Raw genomic sequence first — 21,695 nt, forward strand, 5'->3', positions numbered from 1 at the left:
ATTCTGCTGGTTTTGGATGGAATATCCTAGAAATATCAGTTAAGTCCATCTTGTTTAATGTGTCATTTAAAGCTTGTGTTTCCTTATTTATTTTCCATTGGATGATCTGTCCATTGGTGAAAGTGCGGTGTTAAACGTCCCCTACTATTATTGTTACTGTTGATTTCCCCTTTTATGGCTGTTAGCATTTGCCTTATGTATTGAGGTGCTCCTATGTTGGGTGCATAAATATTTGCAATTGTTGTATCTTCTTCTTGGATTGATCCCTTGATCATTATGTAGCGTCCTTCTTTGTCTCTTGTAACAGTCTTTAAAGTCTATTTTGTCTGATATGAGAATTGCTACTCCAGCTTTCTTTTGATTTCCATTTGCATGCAAATCTTTTTCCATCCCCTCACTTTCAGTCTGTGTGTGTCCCTAGGTCTGAAATGGGTCTCTTGTAGACAGCATATATATGAGTTTTGTTTGTATCCATTCAGCCAGTGTATGTCTTTTGGTTTGAGCATTTAATCCATTTACATTTAAGGTAGTTATCAATGTGTATGTTCCTACTACCATTTTCTTAATTGTTTTGGGTTTTTTATTGTAGGTCTTTTCCTTCTCTTGTGTTTCCTGCCTAGAGAAATTCCTTTAGCATTTGTTGTAAAGCTGGTTTGGTGGTGCTGAATTCTCTTAGTGTTTGCTTGTCTGTAAAGGCTTTAATTTCTCTATCAAATCCGAATGATATACTTGCTGGGTAGAGGAATCTTGGTTGTAGGTTTTTTCCTTTCATCTCTTTAAGTATGTCCTGCAGCACCCTTCTGCACTGCAGAGTTTCTGCTGAAAGATCAGCTGTTAACCTTATGGGGATTCCCTTGTATGTTATTTGTTGCTTTTCCCTTGCTGCTTTTAATATTTTTTCTTTGTATTTAATTTTTGATAGTTTGATTAATATGTGTCTTGCTGTGTTCTCCTTGGATGTATCCTGTATGGGACTCTCTGTGCTTCCTGGACTTGACTATTTCCTTTCCCATATTAGGTAAGTTTTCAAGTATAATCTCTTCAAATATTTTCTCAGTCCCTTTCTTTTTCTCTTCTTCTTCTGGGACCCCTATAATTCGAATGTTGGTGTGTTTAATGTTGTCCCAGAGGTCTCTGAGGCTGTCCTCAATTCTTTTCATTCTTTTTTCTTTATTCTGCTCTGTGGTAGTTATTTCTACTATTTTATCTTTCAGGTCACTTATCCGTTCTGCTGCCTCAGTTATTCTGCTATTGATTCCTTCTAGAGAATTTTAAATTTCATTCACTGTGTTGTTCATCATTTGTTTCCTCTTGAGTTCTTCTAGGTCCTTGTTACACATTTCTTGTAATTTTCTCCATTCTATTTCCAAGATTTTGGATCATCTTTACTATCATTACTCTGAATTCTTTTTCAGGTAGACTGCCTATTTCCTCTTCATTAGTTTGGTTGGGTGGGGTTTTACCTTGCTCCTTCATCTGCTGTGTGTTTCTCTTTTTTGTTTAACTTACTGTGTTTGGGGTGTGTTCGCAGGCTGCAGGTTCGTAGTTCCCGTTGTTTTTGGTGTCTGCCCCCAGTGGGTAAGGTTGGTTCAGTGTGTTGTGTAGGCTTCCTGGTGGAGGGGACTGGTGCCTGTGTTCTGGTGGATGAGGCTGGATCTTGTCTTTCTGGTGGGTAGGATCGCGTCTAGTGGTGTTTTTTGGGGTCTGTGAACTTAGCGTGATTTCAGGCAGCCTCTCTGCTAATGGGTGGGGTTGTGTTCCTGTCTTGCTAGTTGTTTGGCATGGGGTGTCCAGCACTAGAGGCTGCTGGCCGTTGAGTGGAGGTGGGTCTTAGCATTGAGACGAAGACCTCTGGGAGGGCTCTTGCCAACTGATATTACGTGGGGCCGGGAGGTGTCTGGTGAACCAACGTCCTGAACTTGGCTCTTCCACCTCAGAGGCTCAGGCCTGACAGCTTGCTAGAGCACCAAGACCCTGTCAGCCACATGGCAGGAGAAGGTGGGCCATGAGTTGGGTGTCAGCCACTGCCTGGTTGTAGCTCTGTCTCAGCTGTCTCCAAAGGTCACCCAGATACATTGGGTTATTCCACCATTCCTCAGAGCTTGCACATGCCTGTCTGGGATTTGTAGATGTCCTCCTGATACTTTTCATTGAAATACCTTGCATTCATGGTGGTGAGAGATATGCTAATAGTGTTGGTTCTCTTCAGTTCAGAGACTGGGACAGTCTGAGCCTTCATGTGGCCAAGTCAGGAGCAGCTGGCCAATGGTCCCAAAGTGATAACATGTCAGATTCCAAAAAGGCTTTCTGCAGCACCTGAGCAGTAGTCCCAAGCAGCTGCTCAGCTGCAGCACTCTGACCGGGGAACTCGGTGGGACCCTCAAACGAGGATTTCTGCCGGCCGTAGAGCCTAACTTGCCCACCCAGGCAAGGAGCTGAGGAGAGCATCTTCCAGCCCTGTCTCACCAGAGGAGCGGACACCTGGTTAAGGTTTACTTTTAATAGGTACTGTCCTCTCAACGTAGGCAGCCAGGTACTTGATTGTATGGATATTATTACTCAAGAACAAAGAATTAAGGCAAAGGCTATTAAAATTTTCTCTCACTTACTGCATTTGGGGCAGCAAGAGATAAGGTGTTTCTTAAGAAGCAAGGATAAGACTGGCTGTTTTACTACTGGGCCCTAAGCAGGTAGACTAGAGAATATTCAGCAGAAGATGCACACACAGTCTGAATGTCCTCAATTCTAAGAGACGATCATTGGAAAAGGCCTCTGCTTTTAGCCCTGCATCACGTGGCAGGTCCTAACTCTTTAACACATAAGGGTGATGAATGACAACTATTCCCAGTCTAGTTGATCTCATGTCATATGCCTCTGTAGTTAAGAATGTTGCTAAGGTGGTGCCAAATGAAATCCTTCCATTGTTCCCACCTCTTTCAGAAAATCAAGGCTTTAGATGAAGAATTAATAGTTTCTCACTATAAAGGGCTGTAGACTCCTAGTTTTGCCAAATCTCCTTTTCTATAGAAGTAGAATATGGCAGAGTCACTCACTCATCATATACACTACCATTCTTAGTTTACTGCTAATTTGCAAATCTATACTAATACTTCTCAGTGGAATCCTCCCTTTTTTTCCTTATCAAATTGCTTTGGAAAATAGTATTTCTAAAACAGGACTCTCAAGATTCCCTTTACACCTTTTATAAAAAAAATTATCTAAACCAGGGATCAGGAAACTTTTTCTTAAAGGGTCAGACAGTAAATATTTTAGGCCTGTGGGGCCATAAGGTCTCTGCAGAAACTACTCAGCTCTGCTGCTGTGTTCAACAAGCAGCCACAGGCAATAAATAAACGAGTGAGGCTGCGTTCCAGTAAAACTTTACTTACAAAACTGGTAGCTGGCTGTAGTTTGCTGACCCCTGGAAACAACGTGAATTCTTTTGGAAATAAAAATTATTTTTACTAAAGACTTTTTTCCCTGAAATATTGACACTAAGCTTTACTAAAGAGAAATCTAGTATTAGGAGAACAGGGGGGAAAAAAAACTAGTTTATGGTGAAGAGGTCACTTATACTCATCAGTGCAATGGTATGTCTATAAACTTCCCTCCACATTTGTATTAAAATTAAAAAAAAGAAATCAAATCTTACTTGGACTTTTTTCTCCCTTCTGCTCTTGATTCTTCATTTTTAAAAGCATAGTTTCACTAACCAATGTACAGTCCATGTCCACTGTCTCTCCTCCTGCTAATCGTGACTGACTGCCATCCTGAATAAATATTTAAAAATTCAAAATTTTAACAATCATTCCTTTACGTCCTAATATTTACTTTTTTGGGGGGGTGGGGTAAAATATACATAACACAAATGTTACCATTTTAATCATTTTTAAGTGTACACTTACATTTCAGTAGCATTAAGTAATATTTACCTTTACCCTTTAGGAATATAGATACATTTAGGTTTAAATGCCTATAAACCATTTTTAGCTTTGATATACAAGCATCGTCTCTCAAGCCTAGGAAAAGGACTGCTGCCAAGCATGAGAGAACTATGCGTTACCATGATCCCTGGAGCTTCCTTTCTTCCCTAATCTGCTTCACAGAAATGAACATCAATGTACACTAAGAACAAAAGTTCACAAGTCAAATTTGATTTCTTAATGGATATTTATTACTCTAGCAACTGTTACATACTTTATTAATATGCTACCAAGTGAAAGAGAACTTCTCAAACTATGAAGAACCTAAATACAAACCAAAAAATTTATTTCTGCTATGAATTTTAATGAAAAAATACACAGTATTTTAAAAAATTAGCCAACTGGGAAAAATGAAATTTTTTTCTTGAAGGTAGATTATTTTAAGTTAATCAAGGCATAAGACAGATTATTTTGATAAAAAAAAAAACTATTTAAAATATGTAATTAGCATTTTACATTATTTTAAAACTATTTTTCAGCAAAGTTCTCTAAAGTCAGAAAGTATTATTATTATTACACTTTCAAAAATACCATAATGTTGGCAAAAATACCATAATGTTGGCATACCATAATGTTGGCATAAGTGTTATTATTTCATAGTTTTCTGAATAAATACATGAAGGCTGTAAGAGGTATGTGATTCCCTCAAGGTCATAGAGTGAGTCAGGACAGCAGGGTGACTAACAATACACTAGAATAACCACATGGGCTTTGGTTCTATTTTCTAACTTACCTTTGTATCTACTACAGTAATATCCATTTTATACTGAGAAAGGTCTGCTCCTGGATCTATACTCCACTGGATGTTTTCAAAGGATACATCTTAGATAAGGAGAGAAAAATGCACAAATAAAAACAAATTTTTAAAATTCTCATCACTTTAAAACATTATGGGACCCACAGAATGAGAAAAGTTTTGCAAATCATATGTCTGATAAAGGACTTGTACCTAGGATATATAAAGAACTGTCACACCTCAATAATAAGACAATTACTTCAATTAAGAATAAGCAAAGGACCTGAAGAGACAGTCCTTCAAAGAAGATATACAACCGGCCAATAAGTACATGAAAAGATGCGCAACATCATTAGCCATCAGGGAAAGGCAAATCAAAACCACAACTGAGATATAACTTCACACCCACAGTATGGCCATAATCAAAAAGACAGTAACAAGTGTTGGTGAGAATGTGGAGAAACTGGAACCCTCAAAATGTGAAGAAATTGGAACCCTCACATGCTGCTGGTGGGAATGTAAAACGTTGTAGCTCCTTTGGAAGAAAGTTAGATAGTTCCTCAAAATGTTAAACACAGAGTTAGCATACACAAATGTTTACAGATATACATGTAAATGCAAAGAAAAGGACAGGCTATCTATGGGTGAGGAACAAGGTTTGGACGATAAATTTCTACTTTTTATATTTTTAAAATCTGTATAGTTTAAATTTTTTAAAGCTTTCTTTTTGTAAAGAAAATAAGAAACAACTACATAGAACAGGTAAATCTATAAAATCACCTATAGAAAGTAGGTGTTAAAGATGTCAATTTATTTTTTCAAAAAGCAGGAAAATCACATGTAAAGTGAAACCAATAAGAATTGTGCTATAAACACAGAAACACACAGGGATAAGATATTTTTTCTGAAAATAATTCAGTCTATCCAAAGAATGTACATAATATATTACAATACTCAATTTAAAGTCATTAAAAAAGAGCAGAAATGCTATTTATAGTGTACATACCTTGGTTGTTTTGTAGAGACTTTGTTTTAGCAATTCTACATGGATTTAACTGAAGAACTGATGCAAGTTCACATGCTCCATGGACTGACCTGGTTTTTACTTTTATAGGCTCACAAGAACCAGTACCCTAAAACAGAAAGAATTATTAGCATCTAGGAGAAATCACAACAACCATTTTAATCAAATCCTTGAACATTTAACACAAACCTTCATGTCATCAAAAAGATTCTCTGTCTCCAAACTTTCACGTGGACGTAGAGGGATTGTAAAGATAGAATTTTCTTCCTTTATTTGTAACAGTGTTTTATTATCTGGAGATTTATTCAAGGACTGGAGGAGGGACTCCTGTAAGCTGCTGGGCTCTTCTGGGGAATCTCTGGTTAACCCACAGCTCCCACTCAAGGCCTTACGGCTTGAGGAAGAGCCCTTTGGAACAGGCTTCAAAACCTCAGAGAGAGTCACTTGCCTAAATCCGATTTTAGAGTTCTCACTTCCTTGGCTTTTCTCTTGACGCTGAATAGCTGAAAATCGATCAGACAGATCCAAAGGTTTATCCATCACATAGTCTCCATTCATGTAAGAATGACTATCCGGTGGAAAAGGAAAAGCATTTTCTTTATCAAAGGAGGCTTGGGGGCAGCTTACTTCATCTTCACTTTCTTCCTCGATTTTCTTCCTTTTGGTTCGGCCTCCCAGTGATTTCAGGAGTACCACATGTTTATCTTTATCAGTAACAGTATCTTTAATGTGATCAATACTATCCTGTTCACTTGTATTTTTATTTATAAGCATCTGCTTATTAGAAGATGACTGGTTAGTGATCTTCTTCACTTCAGCCCCAATATTATGATGTGTGAAGAGGGCACCATCTTCAGATTTTAATCTAAGTTTCTCTGATCTAGAATTAGAAGTGTTGCTGAAAGGCATTGTTTTCAGATGGTTTTTTTCCCCAGTCTCTAAAAGAGAAGGGGACAAACTTGTATTCAAACCTAAACTACTTTTCACATTAGAGGTAGCTCCAAATACAGGAGATGATACCCGAGTAGTCAATTCTTCTTGAGGAGGAGGCTTTGAATTAGAATCTGAAAATCTAAAAAAATAAAGAGTGGTAAAGCTTTTTTCCTATTAAAGAAATAAGGTAAAAATTAAAAGACAAGCATAATGAGAAAACTTTTGCTAATATACGATTATTAATAGTCAGGTCTTATCCACATCTTAGACGCAGACCATTAACCAAAATTTAAGATACAATATAGTTGCTGGCTTCTCTTTATTTGGCTGACAAAAAGCAGAGGGAAATGATACAGCAAACCTATCTCAATACAATGATATTCCTATCTATAAATATTTTTCCTAAGTAACTTAAATAAATTTTACTATATAATAAAATCGTATTTTAGTAAATCCCACTGGGGACCCAAATTCTTTTGCTGTTACGAAATCTTATCATGAGTAACTCCAAGACACAAAATTCTTATACTACAGAATTGAACATAACTCAAGACCCAGACTGCCTGTAGCAGAGGAGACAGCTGTGGCAGTAGAAAGAGCATTAGGGTTAAGTTTGAAGATGTGGAATGGCTAAGAGCTCTGACTCTCATACTTAATATTTGTGTGGTCTTAAAAAGACTAAATTTTAACCTTTGTGAAGCTGCATTTTTGTTGACTGTAAAAAATGGGGGTAATAAAACCTACTTTAATGAGTTACTATGACGACAAATTAAATGTGATATATGTATCTAATACTGAAAGCTCTTTTAAAAAGCAAAGTGCCACATAAATATAGGTACTGTTAGTTAAGGGATGTTCTGAAATTAGTAAAAACAAGATGTATCCCAATCTTGGAAGCTCATCTGAACTAATAATGGATTTCATAAAATGTCCAGTTTTTGAAAATACAAACCCAGAAGGGATGATTGGATCTTTAAAGGAGATAAGGCTGGGACCTCTTAAGTACTCCTTGATAGAAGTACAGAAAGAATCTAAAAGTAATATCCATCTCTCTACATTAACACAAAAAGCCCTCAATTGGTCATAAACTGGGGAAAATATTTTTTTAAGTAAAAATTAATACAACCAGAATAACAAGCGGAGGGAGAGAAATAGTTTAAATATATGGAACTCACTGTAATGGAATTTCATCGACGGTTTGTAAGTTTTTACCAAAGTGCCCCAAATTACCTTAAACTATCTTCACTATTTCTTCTAGATTCCTCAAAAGGTTTTTTGTGCTCTCCTTCCAGACAGTGGTAGAGCTCATCACCAACAGGGCTCATAGGACCTCGAGATTCCTTCAATAATAAAATATAAAGTACATAAATACAATGGAAGGTTATTAATTCTCTCTTTTCTTTTTGGCCGTGCCACACAGCATGTGAGATCTTAGTTCCCTGACCAGGGATCAAACCCGTGCCCCCTGCAGTGGAAGCGTGGAGTCTTAACCACTGGACTGCCAGGGTAGTCCCAAGATTATTTATTCTTAAAAAGGAATGAAATACTGATACACGTTATGATGTGGATGAGGCTAAGTGAAAGACGCCAGACTCAAAAGTCACATATATGATTCCATTTATATATGAATTATTCAGAATAGGTAAATTCATAAGGACAGAAAGCAGACTGGTGGTTGCCAATTCCAAAAAACAAGATTAGTTAGATTAGAGGAAGGGAAGAGAGATGACTGATCATACTTATAGGAGACAAATTTAAAAGGATGCTTTAGAGAGCCGTGCTTCCCGAACTTTAACATGCATACAAATCAACTGAGGATCTTGTGAAAATATAAGTTCTCTTTCAGTAGGTCTGGGGTTAGGTTTGAGATTTTCTATCTCTAACAAATTTCCAAGGATGCAAATGCTGTTGGCCTGTGGATCACACTTTGAGCAGCAGGTCTTTAGAGATCAGTTCCCTTACTAGATTTGGTGTCTAAACTACTGACTTGCCAGGTTTATGGGCAGGACGGAATTAAAAACCATTAAAACATTTAAAGTTCAAAGGGTAAAAACTACCCACTATCACTTGAAGAGAGATTTAAAACTAGAAAGGACCAAAAAAAAAAAAAAATTCAAATGCAGTGAAAAACCAATTCAATGGTTTGAATATACATTTACATATACTAAATGTATATTCAATATATACATTTACTGACTAAAGCAAAAGAATAGTTTTAAAGCTGTACCAAAATGAAACTTCCCTAAGACTGAAGAATTCAAGGGTTCCATTTTTTAGGGATCAATTAAGAAAAAAAGTAAATGTGTCTGATGGAAGGAAGAACTAAAACAACGAAAAGAAAATCATGGGGTCAATTTCTGACTCAATTCCTAAAGATGTGGTCTAATTGGACTGGCATTTATAAGGACAAAGATGAATTAAAGGATCTACAGTAGACCCAAGAATTCAGACTATCTTCCAAATCAAAGCCTGGTTTAAAGGATGTTGAAAAGATCCAATAAATTCTGAAATCAACCTGAAGGTTTAAGACTTCTCTTAAAGTCTTCTCTTAGTTGGAATAGGGTAGGGAGGAGAGGGGGAGAGGGAAGACGGTTGCTAAATCCTCTAAGTCATATAAATTTTGATTCAACCCACAACCTATATATCCCAAGAATTCTAAAGATTCTAGATTTCTGAGACTGCCTGGGTGAATAATATAAATGGGCTTTTCTAGTCACATCAATTTTTGTTCTAGGCCTTTATCCAATAATCTTTGGATAAAATAATTTTTCTCTTGCTCAATTCTCGAAAAACTGACCTCAAAAGACACTAATTAACTCATATTATCACCAAAGTAAACAATTACTTACAGACTCATCTTGAACACTAAGTCCAAGTGTTTCAGCAACAACTGTAGCTAAATTATCAGGAGGATAACTGCTTTTTCCATGTGTATCTAAGTTTAAAAAAAAACCAAAACAAATTATACAATTGTAGAAATTAGACATATGAAAAAATACCTAAAAGGAAAGAAAAAGCTCAAAGGACCACTTTACAAAATGGCACTGAACAATTTTTAAAATTCTACGTAAAGTCCAAAATATCTACTATAAATTGCAATAAGTTGCAGGTATCTAGCACCTACACTTGCCAAACTTTTTCAGCTAGTTTTCTATTTTTCCTAAATGAATTGAATGTTAACAGGTAGATTATTTTTCTTATTTCCACTGGAAAAAAATAAAAAACATAATTAAATGGAGTTCTTGTGATACAAGACACAGCATGAATATCAAACCGTATTTATATAGTAACCTTTCATGAAAACACTTTCGTGAGAGTTTCACTTCATGAAAACTCTCACAGTGCAGAGATTTTCAGCATTGCATAATTTTCAAGTTTTAAGCTAACACAACATATTTATACAGAATTCACCTGTGTTCAAATATTTTATAAAGTTTTATGTATACGGAGTTTCAATAAGTCAACAAGTATTTATGTAGCACATACTAGGTTTCAGGCATTGTGCTACGAAGAGAAAAGGTTGTTGTCCTCAAGGAGCTTATGGGCTGCTATAGTTGAAAGGTATAAAGAAAATTGCAATAAAATGTGGTAAACATTAAAGGTACATAAAAGGGTCATTTGAACACAGAGCAAGGACTCCTAAATCTGCCTTGAGAAAACAAGGAAAGCTCACCAAGTGTTGACTAAGCTGACCCTTGAGAGAAAAAGGAATTAAACTGGGCTGGGGGCAGAGAGGATTCTAGGTATGTGGAAGGTGTGATATGTGAAACAAAACTGCATGTTCAGGCAACTACATGTGGTTCAACTGCTGGAAATCAAAGTGCAAAAGCTAAAATGGTAGTTAGGACATAAGCGCAGACAGGTTGATAAGGGATCAGATTATGCTAAAGAATTTAAAATTTATCCTGTAGACAATGAAGAGATAGTCAAGGGTTTTTTAATGGAGGACAGATGCAATATTTGGGCTAAAAAGGTGATTCAGACAGGCTGAAGAGATATTCAAGGGTTTTTTAATGGAGGACAGATGCAATATTTGGGCTAAAAAGGTGATTCAGACAGGCTGACAGAACAAGAAGCGCTCACTAATAGGCAACGGGACTAATTAGATTACTAAAAGAGTCTCATGAGAGATGCTGATGGCCCAAACTAGTATAATGTGGGTGCAGAAGAATGTGCATGACAGATGTGTAGGAGGTGCAATCAATAAGACTTGGAGACTATTTACGTATGAGAGTTGAAGAAGCAGGAATCGAAGATGATTCGAAGTTTTCTGATTTAGGTAACTCAAAGAGGTATGTAAACTGTCATTTACTGAGACTGTAAATAAAAGGATGAGCAGGTTTGACAAGAAAGTCTCACTTTGGACGTGCTGAAGTGGAAGGATATCCAGGTATAGATGTTCAATAGCAGGCAGATACATCAGTTTGGAATTCAAGAGAAAAGTCTTGGAAAGAGATAGATTTGGAATTTATTATCATATAGGTGGTAGCAGAATACTAACTCTAAGTGAAGATTCCTCCAGAAACAGAAAATGAGAGAAGAATAGGCCAAGGATCATATATACTGGGGACAGTGACATTTAAAAGACGGAGAAAGAATAGCCAGTAATGGAAGGTGAAAAATGAACAATAAGTAAGAGAATCAGGAGAGTGGCACCACTTCAAGAAAAAGTGTGTGCACTATCAAATGTCATAGAAAGGTCAAGTAAGATAAAGACTGGTAAGCATTCACTAGATTTAACAACCAGGAGGTCTCTGATGACTACTGCCAAGCAGTTCCAATGTAATGAGTGAGAGAAGAGAGTGTGAGGATGTGTCCGCTTTTCTCCCCCTTCCTCTCCCTCTTTTCCGCCCTCCTTCCTCCCTTCCCCTGCACCCCTTTTTCTTCCTGGAGTGAATGGGAGTTGACAGAAAGGAGAAATTGAGCACAGACTGCTTTTTCAGCTTTGAAGAGAAGCTCTAGCTGAGAGTGGAGACAATTAAGAGGGGGTTATTTTAAAAGACAAAAGATAACATGTATCTTTATGTTGAAAAGAACGAACCTGCAGAGAAACTGGAGATACAGGATAAGAGAACAACTGATGGAGTAAAGTTCCGGCAGCAGCAGAAGAAAATGGGCTCCCGAGTGCTGAGAAGCAAGGTTCTGACACAGTCTAACGTCCCCTGCAGCCTTTGCCTGACAGTCTGTCTATACACATGCACACAAACATACATACACTAATATAAATAATTTGTAGCTTTCAGAGTATAGGCTCTGATTTTACTAATTTTACTAATATAAAATGAGTAAGTGATTAACCATGGCCAGTCCTCCCAGTTTTGCTCTGCATTTCATCTCCTCTCACTTTTTCAAGGATCTAGCAATTGTTCCCTCTTTCTCCAGAATTACTCATTTCTCTCTTTACAAGATCATTCCATCAGCATAAAAACATGCTGAATATGCTATAATAGTCCATCTTTTAAAATCCTCCCTGGACCCATGTTTCTCTTTAGCCACTGTCCGTTCTCCCTTCCCGCTTCACCACAAAAAGGCCCTGAAGGACTTGTTCACAAGTGCTCCTTCCGGTTCTCTTGAACATGATAGTCTAGTTGATCACCTCTACACTTTAACAACTCTCATTGAGAGTTAAACACTCAATGATCCCCAGGGGACCAAAGCCAACGGTCAATACTCAGTCTTCATCTTCTGTGACCTATCAGCACTGTTCTCCACAGTGACCACTCCGTCCTTTCTCTCTTGGTTTAAAGGACGCCACTTTATCTTGGTTCTCCTATCTCACTGGCAGCTCCTTCTCTGGCTACTTGGTTGTTCCTCATTTTCACAATCTCTAAATCATCATCCCAACAGCTGCGATACTGCCTCCGAGGAAGTGAAAATGGTTCTTGGGGGGCAAAAAAATATTTTTATGTATGAGACACAGATACACATACACTCAATACAGTATATCTGCAGTATTAAAATCTCATGGGGGAAGTGATGCAGGGGGGCGGTGGGGTGTCTAAAAAGGCCACGTGGGAGTGATAATAAAAAATAGCTGAGACTCACTCCTTTACATAATGGAGTGCCTCAGGGCTAAGTACTGGAACTTCTTCTCTTTCCCATCTTCACTCGCTTGGCTATCTCATCCAGTCTCATGGCTTCAGACACCACCTACATGCTAACAACTTCCATTTGTATCTCTATGCTAGACTTCTCTACATTCACACCCACCTACCCATCCAAAATCTTTACCTGAATGTCTACCCGGCATCTGAAAACAAAATATTCTCAAAACCAAACCCCTACCCTCAGCCACCCTGCAAACCTCCTGCTCCCTGTCTCTCTCCTCTTAGCAAATAGCAACTCTAAAGAACAGAGTTGCCCAAACCAATCTCCCTTTCACTCACTCTGCCCTAGCCACACAGAGCTCCTTAATGTTCCTCAATCAAACCAAAGAACACCCCCACCTCAAGGCCTTTGTGCTTACTGACTTCTCCACCTGGAATGCCCTTGCCCCAGAAATCAACACGACTCACTTGCTTCCCTCAGTCTCTGCTCAAATGTTGCTTTTAAAGTGAGCCTTTCAACAACTTTTTTTTTTTTTTTTTTTGCGGTTCGCGGGCCTCTCACTGCCGTGGCCTCTCCTGTCACGGAGCACAGGCTCCGGACGCACAGGCTCAGCGGCCGTGGCTCACGGGCCCAGCCGCTCCGTGGCATGTGGGATCTTCCCAGACCGGGGCACGAACCCGTGTCCCCTGCATCAGCAGGCCGACTCTCAACCACTGCGCCACCAGGGAAACCCCAAGTGAGCCTTTCTAATATCTCTTCTTACCCTGCTTTATTTTTCTTCAGAGCCCCTGATCCATCTAACATATATTTATTTTCTCTCTTCCCCAACTAGATTGTAACCTCTATGAGGTTAAAGATTTTGTTTTGTTTAGTGCCCGGTATACATTAGGCATCCAAATATTTATTGAATGAATGAGTAAACCACAGTAAAGCCTTATTTACTTAAAATTACTAGCAATTGTAATTACTGTGGATAGGGATATTAATATGAATTAATAACAGGATAACATTACTTTCCAATATGAAAAAGACTGCTAAACAAATAATACAAACAAAATTATGGAAAATATTTTAAAATGTTGTCTAATTCAGACGGTCACTCTTGTCCACCAATTTTAAACTTATACAGTAATCTCAGTATCTTGCTTACTAGCCACTGGAGCTTGACTCTGATCACAAGTGTCAGCCACTAGAATTTCACGTTCATTATGTTTATGTGGTGGATGAGTTGAAGACTTTGGTATTTTTCTCAATTCTAAGGGAAAAAAGAAGAGAGATTACATATAAACAAACAATCATGAAAAATGATAAGCCAATACAAATCTATCTTTAAATGCACTAGAAGTGCATTTTATTCACGTAACTTTAATATTCTAAAAAGGTTATTCCTTTAGTTTCACTGAGAAACAAAGTTGGTAGTTAGGACAGTGGGGTAGAGAGGACTGGAACAGATAAATTCTTCTGACCTAAGCCTTCTAGAGTTGTAATATTTTAATGTATCTTTTCCTTGTGTATCATTGCAAATCAGTAGGTTCATTTGAAATGAATATTGCATCATACAGCTTTTTCAATCTTTGTTTTAGAGTTTTCATTTTCTGGAAGGAAAGCTGAAACATGCTTTATCAGAAATCATTCCACTATTTAAGGGTTTAATTCAAAGAAAACCAAAAGAAGGACAAAGTAAAGGGAAATAGACTTTTACTAATTATAACTAGAAATTATCATTAAAAAGCAGTATACATGTAAAAATAAATAAGCATGGGTGGTTAGAAAGAGAAAAGGAGTAACTAGTCATTAAATTAGTTTTAACATAATTTGCATGGCTCAAAAGCATATTTTAAAAGCAGAATTTCATATTCCAAGTAAAAATGATCAGAACAAGATTAAAATTGACAAAGTTTTAAATAGTTACAGGTTATTCTCATACAATGAAGAAATAAACCAAGAGCATTTTACTAGATACAAAAGACAACTTTTCCTAAAAAAGAAAATTGCTGTGATTTGCTTTTCTGGATATTCTTTCAAATGGATTTAAACATGATCTAAATTATGCCGATGCTTATCTGTAGTGATTCATGTTCTATCTGATACCAGACAAAAAGGTCCACAAATGTTCATTCTAAATCCACGATCTTACATTTTAATTTAGCTCCTAATTACGTGTAAGATTTTTAACAATTCTTTTGTTTTCCACTAGATGGTGATGCAAGCTCATATAAAATGGGGGAAAACTGTCAATTTTCCAGTATCAAAGATTAAGATCTACTGTTTCTTTAAAAGGCATAGCTACTGTCAACCATTTATTTGCATTAGAAAAATATCTCTAAGGCTGTGTATACTCCTTTCCCTCGAGTGCTTTCCTTGTTACAAACAGTTTAGGTTAAGATGAAAGTTTTAAAAATATTTACTTTTAGATTAATATTAAAAGGAATAAGCACTGTATCACATCACAGGATAAATTTCAGGACTACATGAAAAGGTATTTCCAAAGCATTTAGCAGAAATGGTCAACTGGCTTGGAATTAGAAATATGCCACTGACAAGCCACGAAGTAGATACATTATAAAGCCATTTATGGATTTACCACCAAGCGCTACATATTATAAAAAATAAAAATAGCTAGTTAAAGCGTTGGTGGGAGTAGTTGTGGATAAGACTTGGAAACTACAATAGTTTAGAGCCAGGAAGATCTATATTTGAATTTTGACTCACCTACTTACTTGACAGGTTACTTAACCCCTCTAAAGAGCAAATCTCTCCTCATCTATAAAACGAAGGTGCTAGTAGCTACCTCAAACCTGTCCTGAGGATTAAAACACAGTAATAATGTAGTCAAATCAGCAAAATAACCAGCACACAGTAGGTGGAACTTAATGTTAGGATATCTCCTCTTCCCATGTATCCTACTCAGATATATACACATAGGAATAGTTTTTAAATAAAAAGAAAACTATTCACTACCTTTGTAAAATGCTGAGTGTTTACATATTCAGATGAGCAACACACGTCTATACATAATACGGGCAGTAGATGCCTTCCCAGTCACTTCACTAATGGAAGTTAAACTTACAATTGTAACGTAAGTTACCTGAAAAATGACTATCTTCCTAACAATAGATGAATACTTTTTTTTTTTAACAGAACCAGGTAACTAAACTACAACTCCAATCCTTACCCTGTGCACACCCAGAGTGCTCCAGTTTAGTATGTGTTTGTTCTACGTATCGGACGTGGAGGTTCTCCTTCCTTCGTAGTCGGTTAGCGCCAGAAAATGAAAAGGTTGTTATTGGTGAATCTGGAATAACATCTTCCTCAGTTTCAAGATCGGTTGCTTGATGTGGTTGATCATTCCTACAGGAAAATAAGGACAACTGAATGAAAATTAGTTTGATAAATATTTATTAAAACATCTAGCATATGGTATGAGCGACAGCAGAACACAGGTATGAAGCCGTAAGAGATATAATTCCTTGCATCTGATGTTCCAAGTCTAAATACAAGGATTAGAGAAATACTCACATGACTAGAGTACCAGGTGGGGAATATTACTGTGAGAAGTGAAGTAGAAAGTGTAGTTGGTGGTACTTGAGGTGAAATTAAAAGAATTTCAAATGGCAGAGAAAATCAGCAGAGGATCCTCCAAGTTTGAGTTAAAGGCAGGCAGTACTGTGTACTTGTGTTAGAGAAAGACAAGCCGGAACTACATGAAGGAGAGCCTCGACTAAGTGTGCACATAATTTAGAAAGCAAGAGGAAAGGAATGAAGGTTTTAGAGAATGGAAGTAATGTGACAATCTAGCAGCAAGACTGTGCAAGATTGACTGGGACAGAAAGAAAGGAAGTAGTGGCTGTAATAGTTCAGGCAGGAGCTTCTCTGGGTTTGAACTGGAATTCTGAAGATACGTATGGAAAGGAAGGGACCAGTGTTAAACACTCTGGCAACAGAATCAACAAGACTTGGCAAATGACAAATTCAGGGTGATAAATAGTACTAACACTGGTAACACCAACATTTGTTGCAGTTTTACACTGGCAGGCACTGTTCAAAGCGTTACATGTATCAGTTTAAGTATAAGGTATTATCATTATGACTCTCATTTTACAAACAGAAAATACAGATACAGAGGTTAAGTCACTTACTAAAATAAAATAGGAAGGGCTTCCCTGGTGGCGCAGTGGTTGAGAATCCGCCTGCCAATGCAGGGGACATGGGTTCAAGCCCTGGTCTGGGAAGATTCCCACACGCTACAGAGCAACTAAGCACGTGCACCACAACTACTGAGCCTGTGCTCTAGAACCTGTGAGCTACAACTACTGAAGCCCAAGCGCCTAGAGCCCATGCTCTGCAACAAGAGAAGCCACCACAATGAGAAGCCCGTGCACCACAATGAAGAGCAGCCCCCGCTCAACGCAACTAGAGAAAGCCCACGCACAGCAAAGAAGACCCAATGCAGCCAAAAATAAATAAATAAATTTATAAAAAATAAAATAAAAACGTTTAACAGAAGCAGGATCTAAACCCTGGCAGCCAGACTCCCAGGACAACACTGTTATCCTTGGTATAGACCATGGGGCTGATGACTGACTACAAGTAGGACTCAGACTTCGAATTTCTGCTTCTGCTTCTATCCACATTTCACTGTCAGTACTCTCAACACATCAGTCAGAATAGTCTTATTAAAACTTACATCATATCATGTCACTCTTCTGATTAAAACCTGCCACATCTCCCCACTTCACTGAAAACACAAGCCAAACTCCTTATAATGATTGATCTGATCATCCCCCTCCCCCATTACCTGACTCCTCTCATATTACATTCTACTCCAGCCACCCTCGCTTCCCCAGGCTCCTCAAACACACCAGGCACACCCCTACTTTACGTTCTTTGCTCCAGCTGTTCCATCTGCTTGGAATGCTCATCCCCAGATATCACATGGCTAACTACCTCATCTTCTTCAAGTGTTTGCCTTCTCATCAATGCCTGCCTTGAACATGCTATTTAAAACTGCAACCCCCTTCCCACACCCTAGTACTCTAGTTCCTTGTTATTCTGCTGTTACTTTATCCATAGCAGTTACTGCTTTCTAACATAGTACATAATTGATTTGTCTATTGCTCACCAGCCAGAAAGTAAGCTCTAAGAGGATAAGGATCTTTTTGGTTCATTGATACATCACAAGTGTCTGCAATAGTGGGTACTTGGTACATGCCCAATAAATATTTATTGAATGAATGAATGAGAGGTTCCCAGATTTCACTAGAAAAATAAATTTGTGCTGATCTAGGCATATGTTCTTGCCCAATTCAATTCAGGCCCGAAGGCACCTAAAGACTGGGTTTGGACTGAATTGTGGGTACTGAGTAAAATAAAGTTAATTCACTTTAACTCAACTGCCTTTCCCATGTCAAGCCATCACTGACCTTATTTGCCACCAATTTTTATCAGTCTGTCAGGCATTTATGCTTTACATGACAAAACCAGTCTATCCTAATATACTCATCAGTTTGTAATACTACATATTTCAAACAAAGAATAATGAGATTTTTATAAATTATGACCAACAGAGATTTTTTTTTAATTAAAAGAGATTAATTTTTCCTAATGGATTTGTATCTTAATTTCCTAGATAATATCAATATTATTTGTGGTCTATAATCCTATACTCTATACTGAGTAAAATCTTTAGAGCGAGTATCTAATCTCTACCTACAATTCTACCATCTTATTCTGGAGAAAACAAAGTAAACTAAAGTCATACGAGAAACCTTTACAAATTAATGGAGTATGAAATCTATCTGACCTCACTTTAATTAATCACATCACAGGCTACCTGCCTATTAGTCATAAAAATTCAACCTGAAACATGAATGAGTCACGAGAAGAAACTGCTTTCCTGGCAGAGTCAAGCTAGAAGTAGCTGGGATCACAAAAGGAAAACACACACACACACACACACACACACACACACACACACACACACACACACACACACACACACACACACACACACACACACACACACACACAGAGAGCCAGCTCTAACTAGAGGTGTCCAAACTAAGTAAACAAGTGCTGGCTTTGTCCTCCTTTGTCCTGTCATAAAAGAAAAAGAAACAAAACAACTTTCCATGTGTTAACCAAGTTTCTTCTTTAAAGCATTAGGTCTCATTCTGATTTTCTGAGAAAAGTTAACATGTTATGCCACAGCTTTAGGTTAATTATGTACACTGGCCATCTTTCTCCTTCCACTTTTCTTTCTAGTGGCCCGAGAGCCTCCCCTTAAATTCCTGTCAAAACAATTTTAGTTGTCCATTTTTCTAAGAGCTGTAAGGATTCAGGGTCTCCCTTCATAATGAGTCTGTAAAGAAGCTTTTAATATTCAAGCTTTTCTCCTCCTCCAAAAAACTTACACTTCCAGTTAAAATATAATTTAAATTTAATGAAGTAGTTACAGCTATCAGGTTCACTTAAACATTCTGATTTTCAAAAAAAGGGTTCCCTGAAATATACACTAATGAGTCTGATACCCTGCTTTCTTGGAACCAGTTTATAATATGAATAATTCAAATAAGACTAATTTTTAAAAATAGGGTTAGAAAGCTAGTTTTCTGAGGAATGCTCTACTGCATATCTCGCTCTCAGGAAGGCATCTGACAGTGACTCTCGTTATCTTCTCACTGTAAACAAAAGGGAGAAATACAAACTTGGTATTAATAGAGAAAGACAGACTCCAAACTGACTGAACACCATCAGACAAAGAATTATATCGATGAGGAAACCTGTGGAAGTATGCCTCAGGGCTCCATCCTCAGGCAGGTTTTGTTCAACGTTTATTACTGATTTTGATGAGGGTGCTGATGGAATATTCATTGAATTTGTGGAAGACACAAAGCTGAGAATAAAAGTTAACCTAATACATGGTAGGAAAAAAATCAACATATGAAAGACCCCCAGAGGTTGGAATAATGGGCCAAATCTAACAAAATGAAATAGAACAGGATAAATGCAAGATAAAAAGCCTCACTGAAGTGAGTCAGAAGAGAGAGAATCCACCTACGCAGGGTGACACCATGCAGGTAACCTTCTAAGGCTGTTTTAGCACAAAACTATACAGAGGGTTTAAAAACTCTGAAATTGAGGTAGACCTGGGTTCAAATCCTGCATCTGACATTTACTAGTCACATTGGGTAAGTTAGTTAACCTTTCTGAGCCTCTATTAAAGTAGATACAGTACTGTACTTTCCTACTTCGTTTCTGTGGGAAAGTGGTGAGAAAGAAATAATATATGTAAAAATGTAATGCAATGCCCAGAAAATAGTATTTAATCAATAGTGCTCTTTACCTTACAATGAAGACTCCTTTGATAGAAGGTTACCATAACAACTACTATAAAGCCATAGGGAAGACTTTGACTTAGAGGTTCTAGTTAGCAGTAAACGTGGTAAAGAACCGCCAGTATGTATGTTTTGACCACATTAATACAAGTAAAAAGATACAGAAAAATGGAGGGAGCAGTATTGCTCTACTGGTCAGACTATACCTAGAAGACAACTGAATTAATTAAAATATTGACAAACTGAAACATTAAAGAGAAATGATAATTTGAAGAGGCTTGAAGTAATGTCTCACAAAGAACAGTTAATGAACAGAGAATATCTACTCTGTATATTTACCTAATTACAATTAAGACTCAGGAGGGCCCCGTACCCTGTCTTCATGTAAACAAAGGGCCATCAAATAGAAGGCGGGGTGGGGGGGGGTGGCGGGTGGGGTAAACTTGCTCCAGATGGTCCCAGAAGGCAAAAATCAGAATCAACAAATATCACTCTGTACAGTGACTTCTACCCAAACTTAGAACTTTTAACAGTATCATCTCGTTAAAATTAAATAGGCTTGGGACACAGTGAACCTGTATAAGAGGTATTCAAACAATGGCTATTTGTTAAAGAAATTATACAAGGAATTCAATTTAAAAGAGAGCACTGATGGAACCCCCTGTCAGCCCAGTAGTTAGGACTCTGTGCTTTCACTGTCAAGGACTTGGGTTTTAAAAAACAAACAAAAAAGAAGACTCCTTTGACTTTCACATCCAGCTCATCCATTTCCCCAAACAAGTCATGACCTCAACACTTAGCTTATTTAATTACTTGCCTTCTGTGACTGGTACAGCTGAGTATATATTTTGAACTTTATAACAGCAAATTTTTTTCTGAATAATTTCTTACTATAGTGTCACTAAACAACTGTCCTACCATAAAAGGTCTCGGTGGGACTTCCCTGGTGGCGCAAGTTAAGAATCCGCCTGCCAATGCAGGGGACGTGGGTTCGATCCCTGGTCTGGGAAGATCCCACATGCTGCGGAGTAACTAAGCCCATGCGCCCCAACTAGTGAGCCCACGTGCTACAACTACTGAAGCCCACGCGCCTAGAGCCCGTGTTCTGCAACAAGAGAAGCCACCACATAAGAAGCTCACGCACCGCAACGAAGAGTAGCCCCTGCTTGCCACAACTAGAGAAAGCCCACATGCAGGAACAAAGACCCAATGCAGCCAAACAAAACAAAACAAAAACAACAACAAAAAAGGAAGGTATCTGTAACATCAAACCCAGACGAGGTGAGTCAGAATTACTGCATTTAACAAGAAAAAGTATAAATAAAATAACACTTTTTCTGAAGTTCAGGGAAATTTCAGGCAAGATAATACTTGCTACTTCTTTTTCTGACTGAAAGCAAAAGGGAATTTGAGGAGAACAAGTTGTAAAAGAAGTTGGCTTATGAGAATAACTATCTTAAATTTCAGGAGAGAACTGAAAGACACAACGGATTACCTCCTACACTGTTCTAAGGCCATGTACTAAATAAAATATACATGCCCTGAGCTCATCTATATGATTGATCTTCACTGTTATTACAAACTTCAGCTTTTACTTCTTTTCTAATGTATCAATGAGCTTCAACAGAAAAATC

General features: G+C 37.7%; 1 protein-coding gene across 1 annotated transcript in view; it reads right to left on the minus strand.

The window, feature by feature from the left end:
- RBBP8 (RB binding protein 8, endonuclease) overlaps nucleotides 1-21,695 on the minus strand; it is an 81,370-nt gene that overhangs the window by 18,215 nt on the left and 41,460 nt on the right. Inside the window, exons 7-14 of the mRNA XM_060311075.2 lie at nucleotides 15,900-16,075; nucleotides 13,875-13,979; nucleotides 9,526-9,611; nucleotides 7,907-8,016; nucleotides 5,933-6,815; nucleotides 5,726-5,852; nucleotides 4,717-4,805; nucleotides 3,653-3,770 (exon numbers count right to left, since the gene is read on the minus strand). Of these exons, the coding sequence (XP_060167058.1) occupies nucleotides 3,653-3,770; nucleotides 4,717-4,805; nucleotides 5,726-5,852; nucleotides 5,933-6,815; nucleotides 7,907-8,016; nucleotides 9,526-9,611; nucleotides 13,875-13,979; nucleotides 15,900-16,075 (1,694 nt within the window). The remainder of the gene's footprint in view (nucleotides 1-3,652; nucleotides 3,771-4,716; nucleotides 4,806-5,725; nucleotides 5,853-5,932; nucleotides 6,816-7,906; nucleotides 8,017-9,525; nucleotides 9,612-13,874; nucleotides 13,980-15,899; nucleotides 16,076-21,695) is intronic.

The sequence above is a fragment of the Globicephala melas genome, chromosome 13 (genome assembly GCF_963455315.2).
Source record: "Globicephala melas chromosome 13, mGloMel1.2, whole genome shotgun sequence".
In the NCBI taxonomy this organism is placed as follows: domain Eukaryota; kingdom Metazoa; phylum Chordata; class Mammalia; order Artiodactyla; family Delphinidae; genus Globicephala; species Globicephala melas.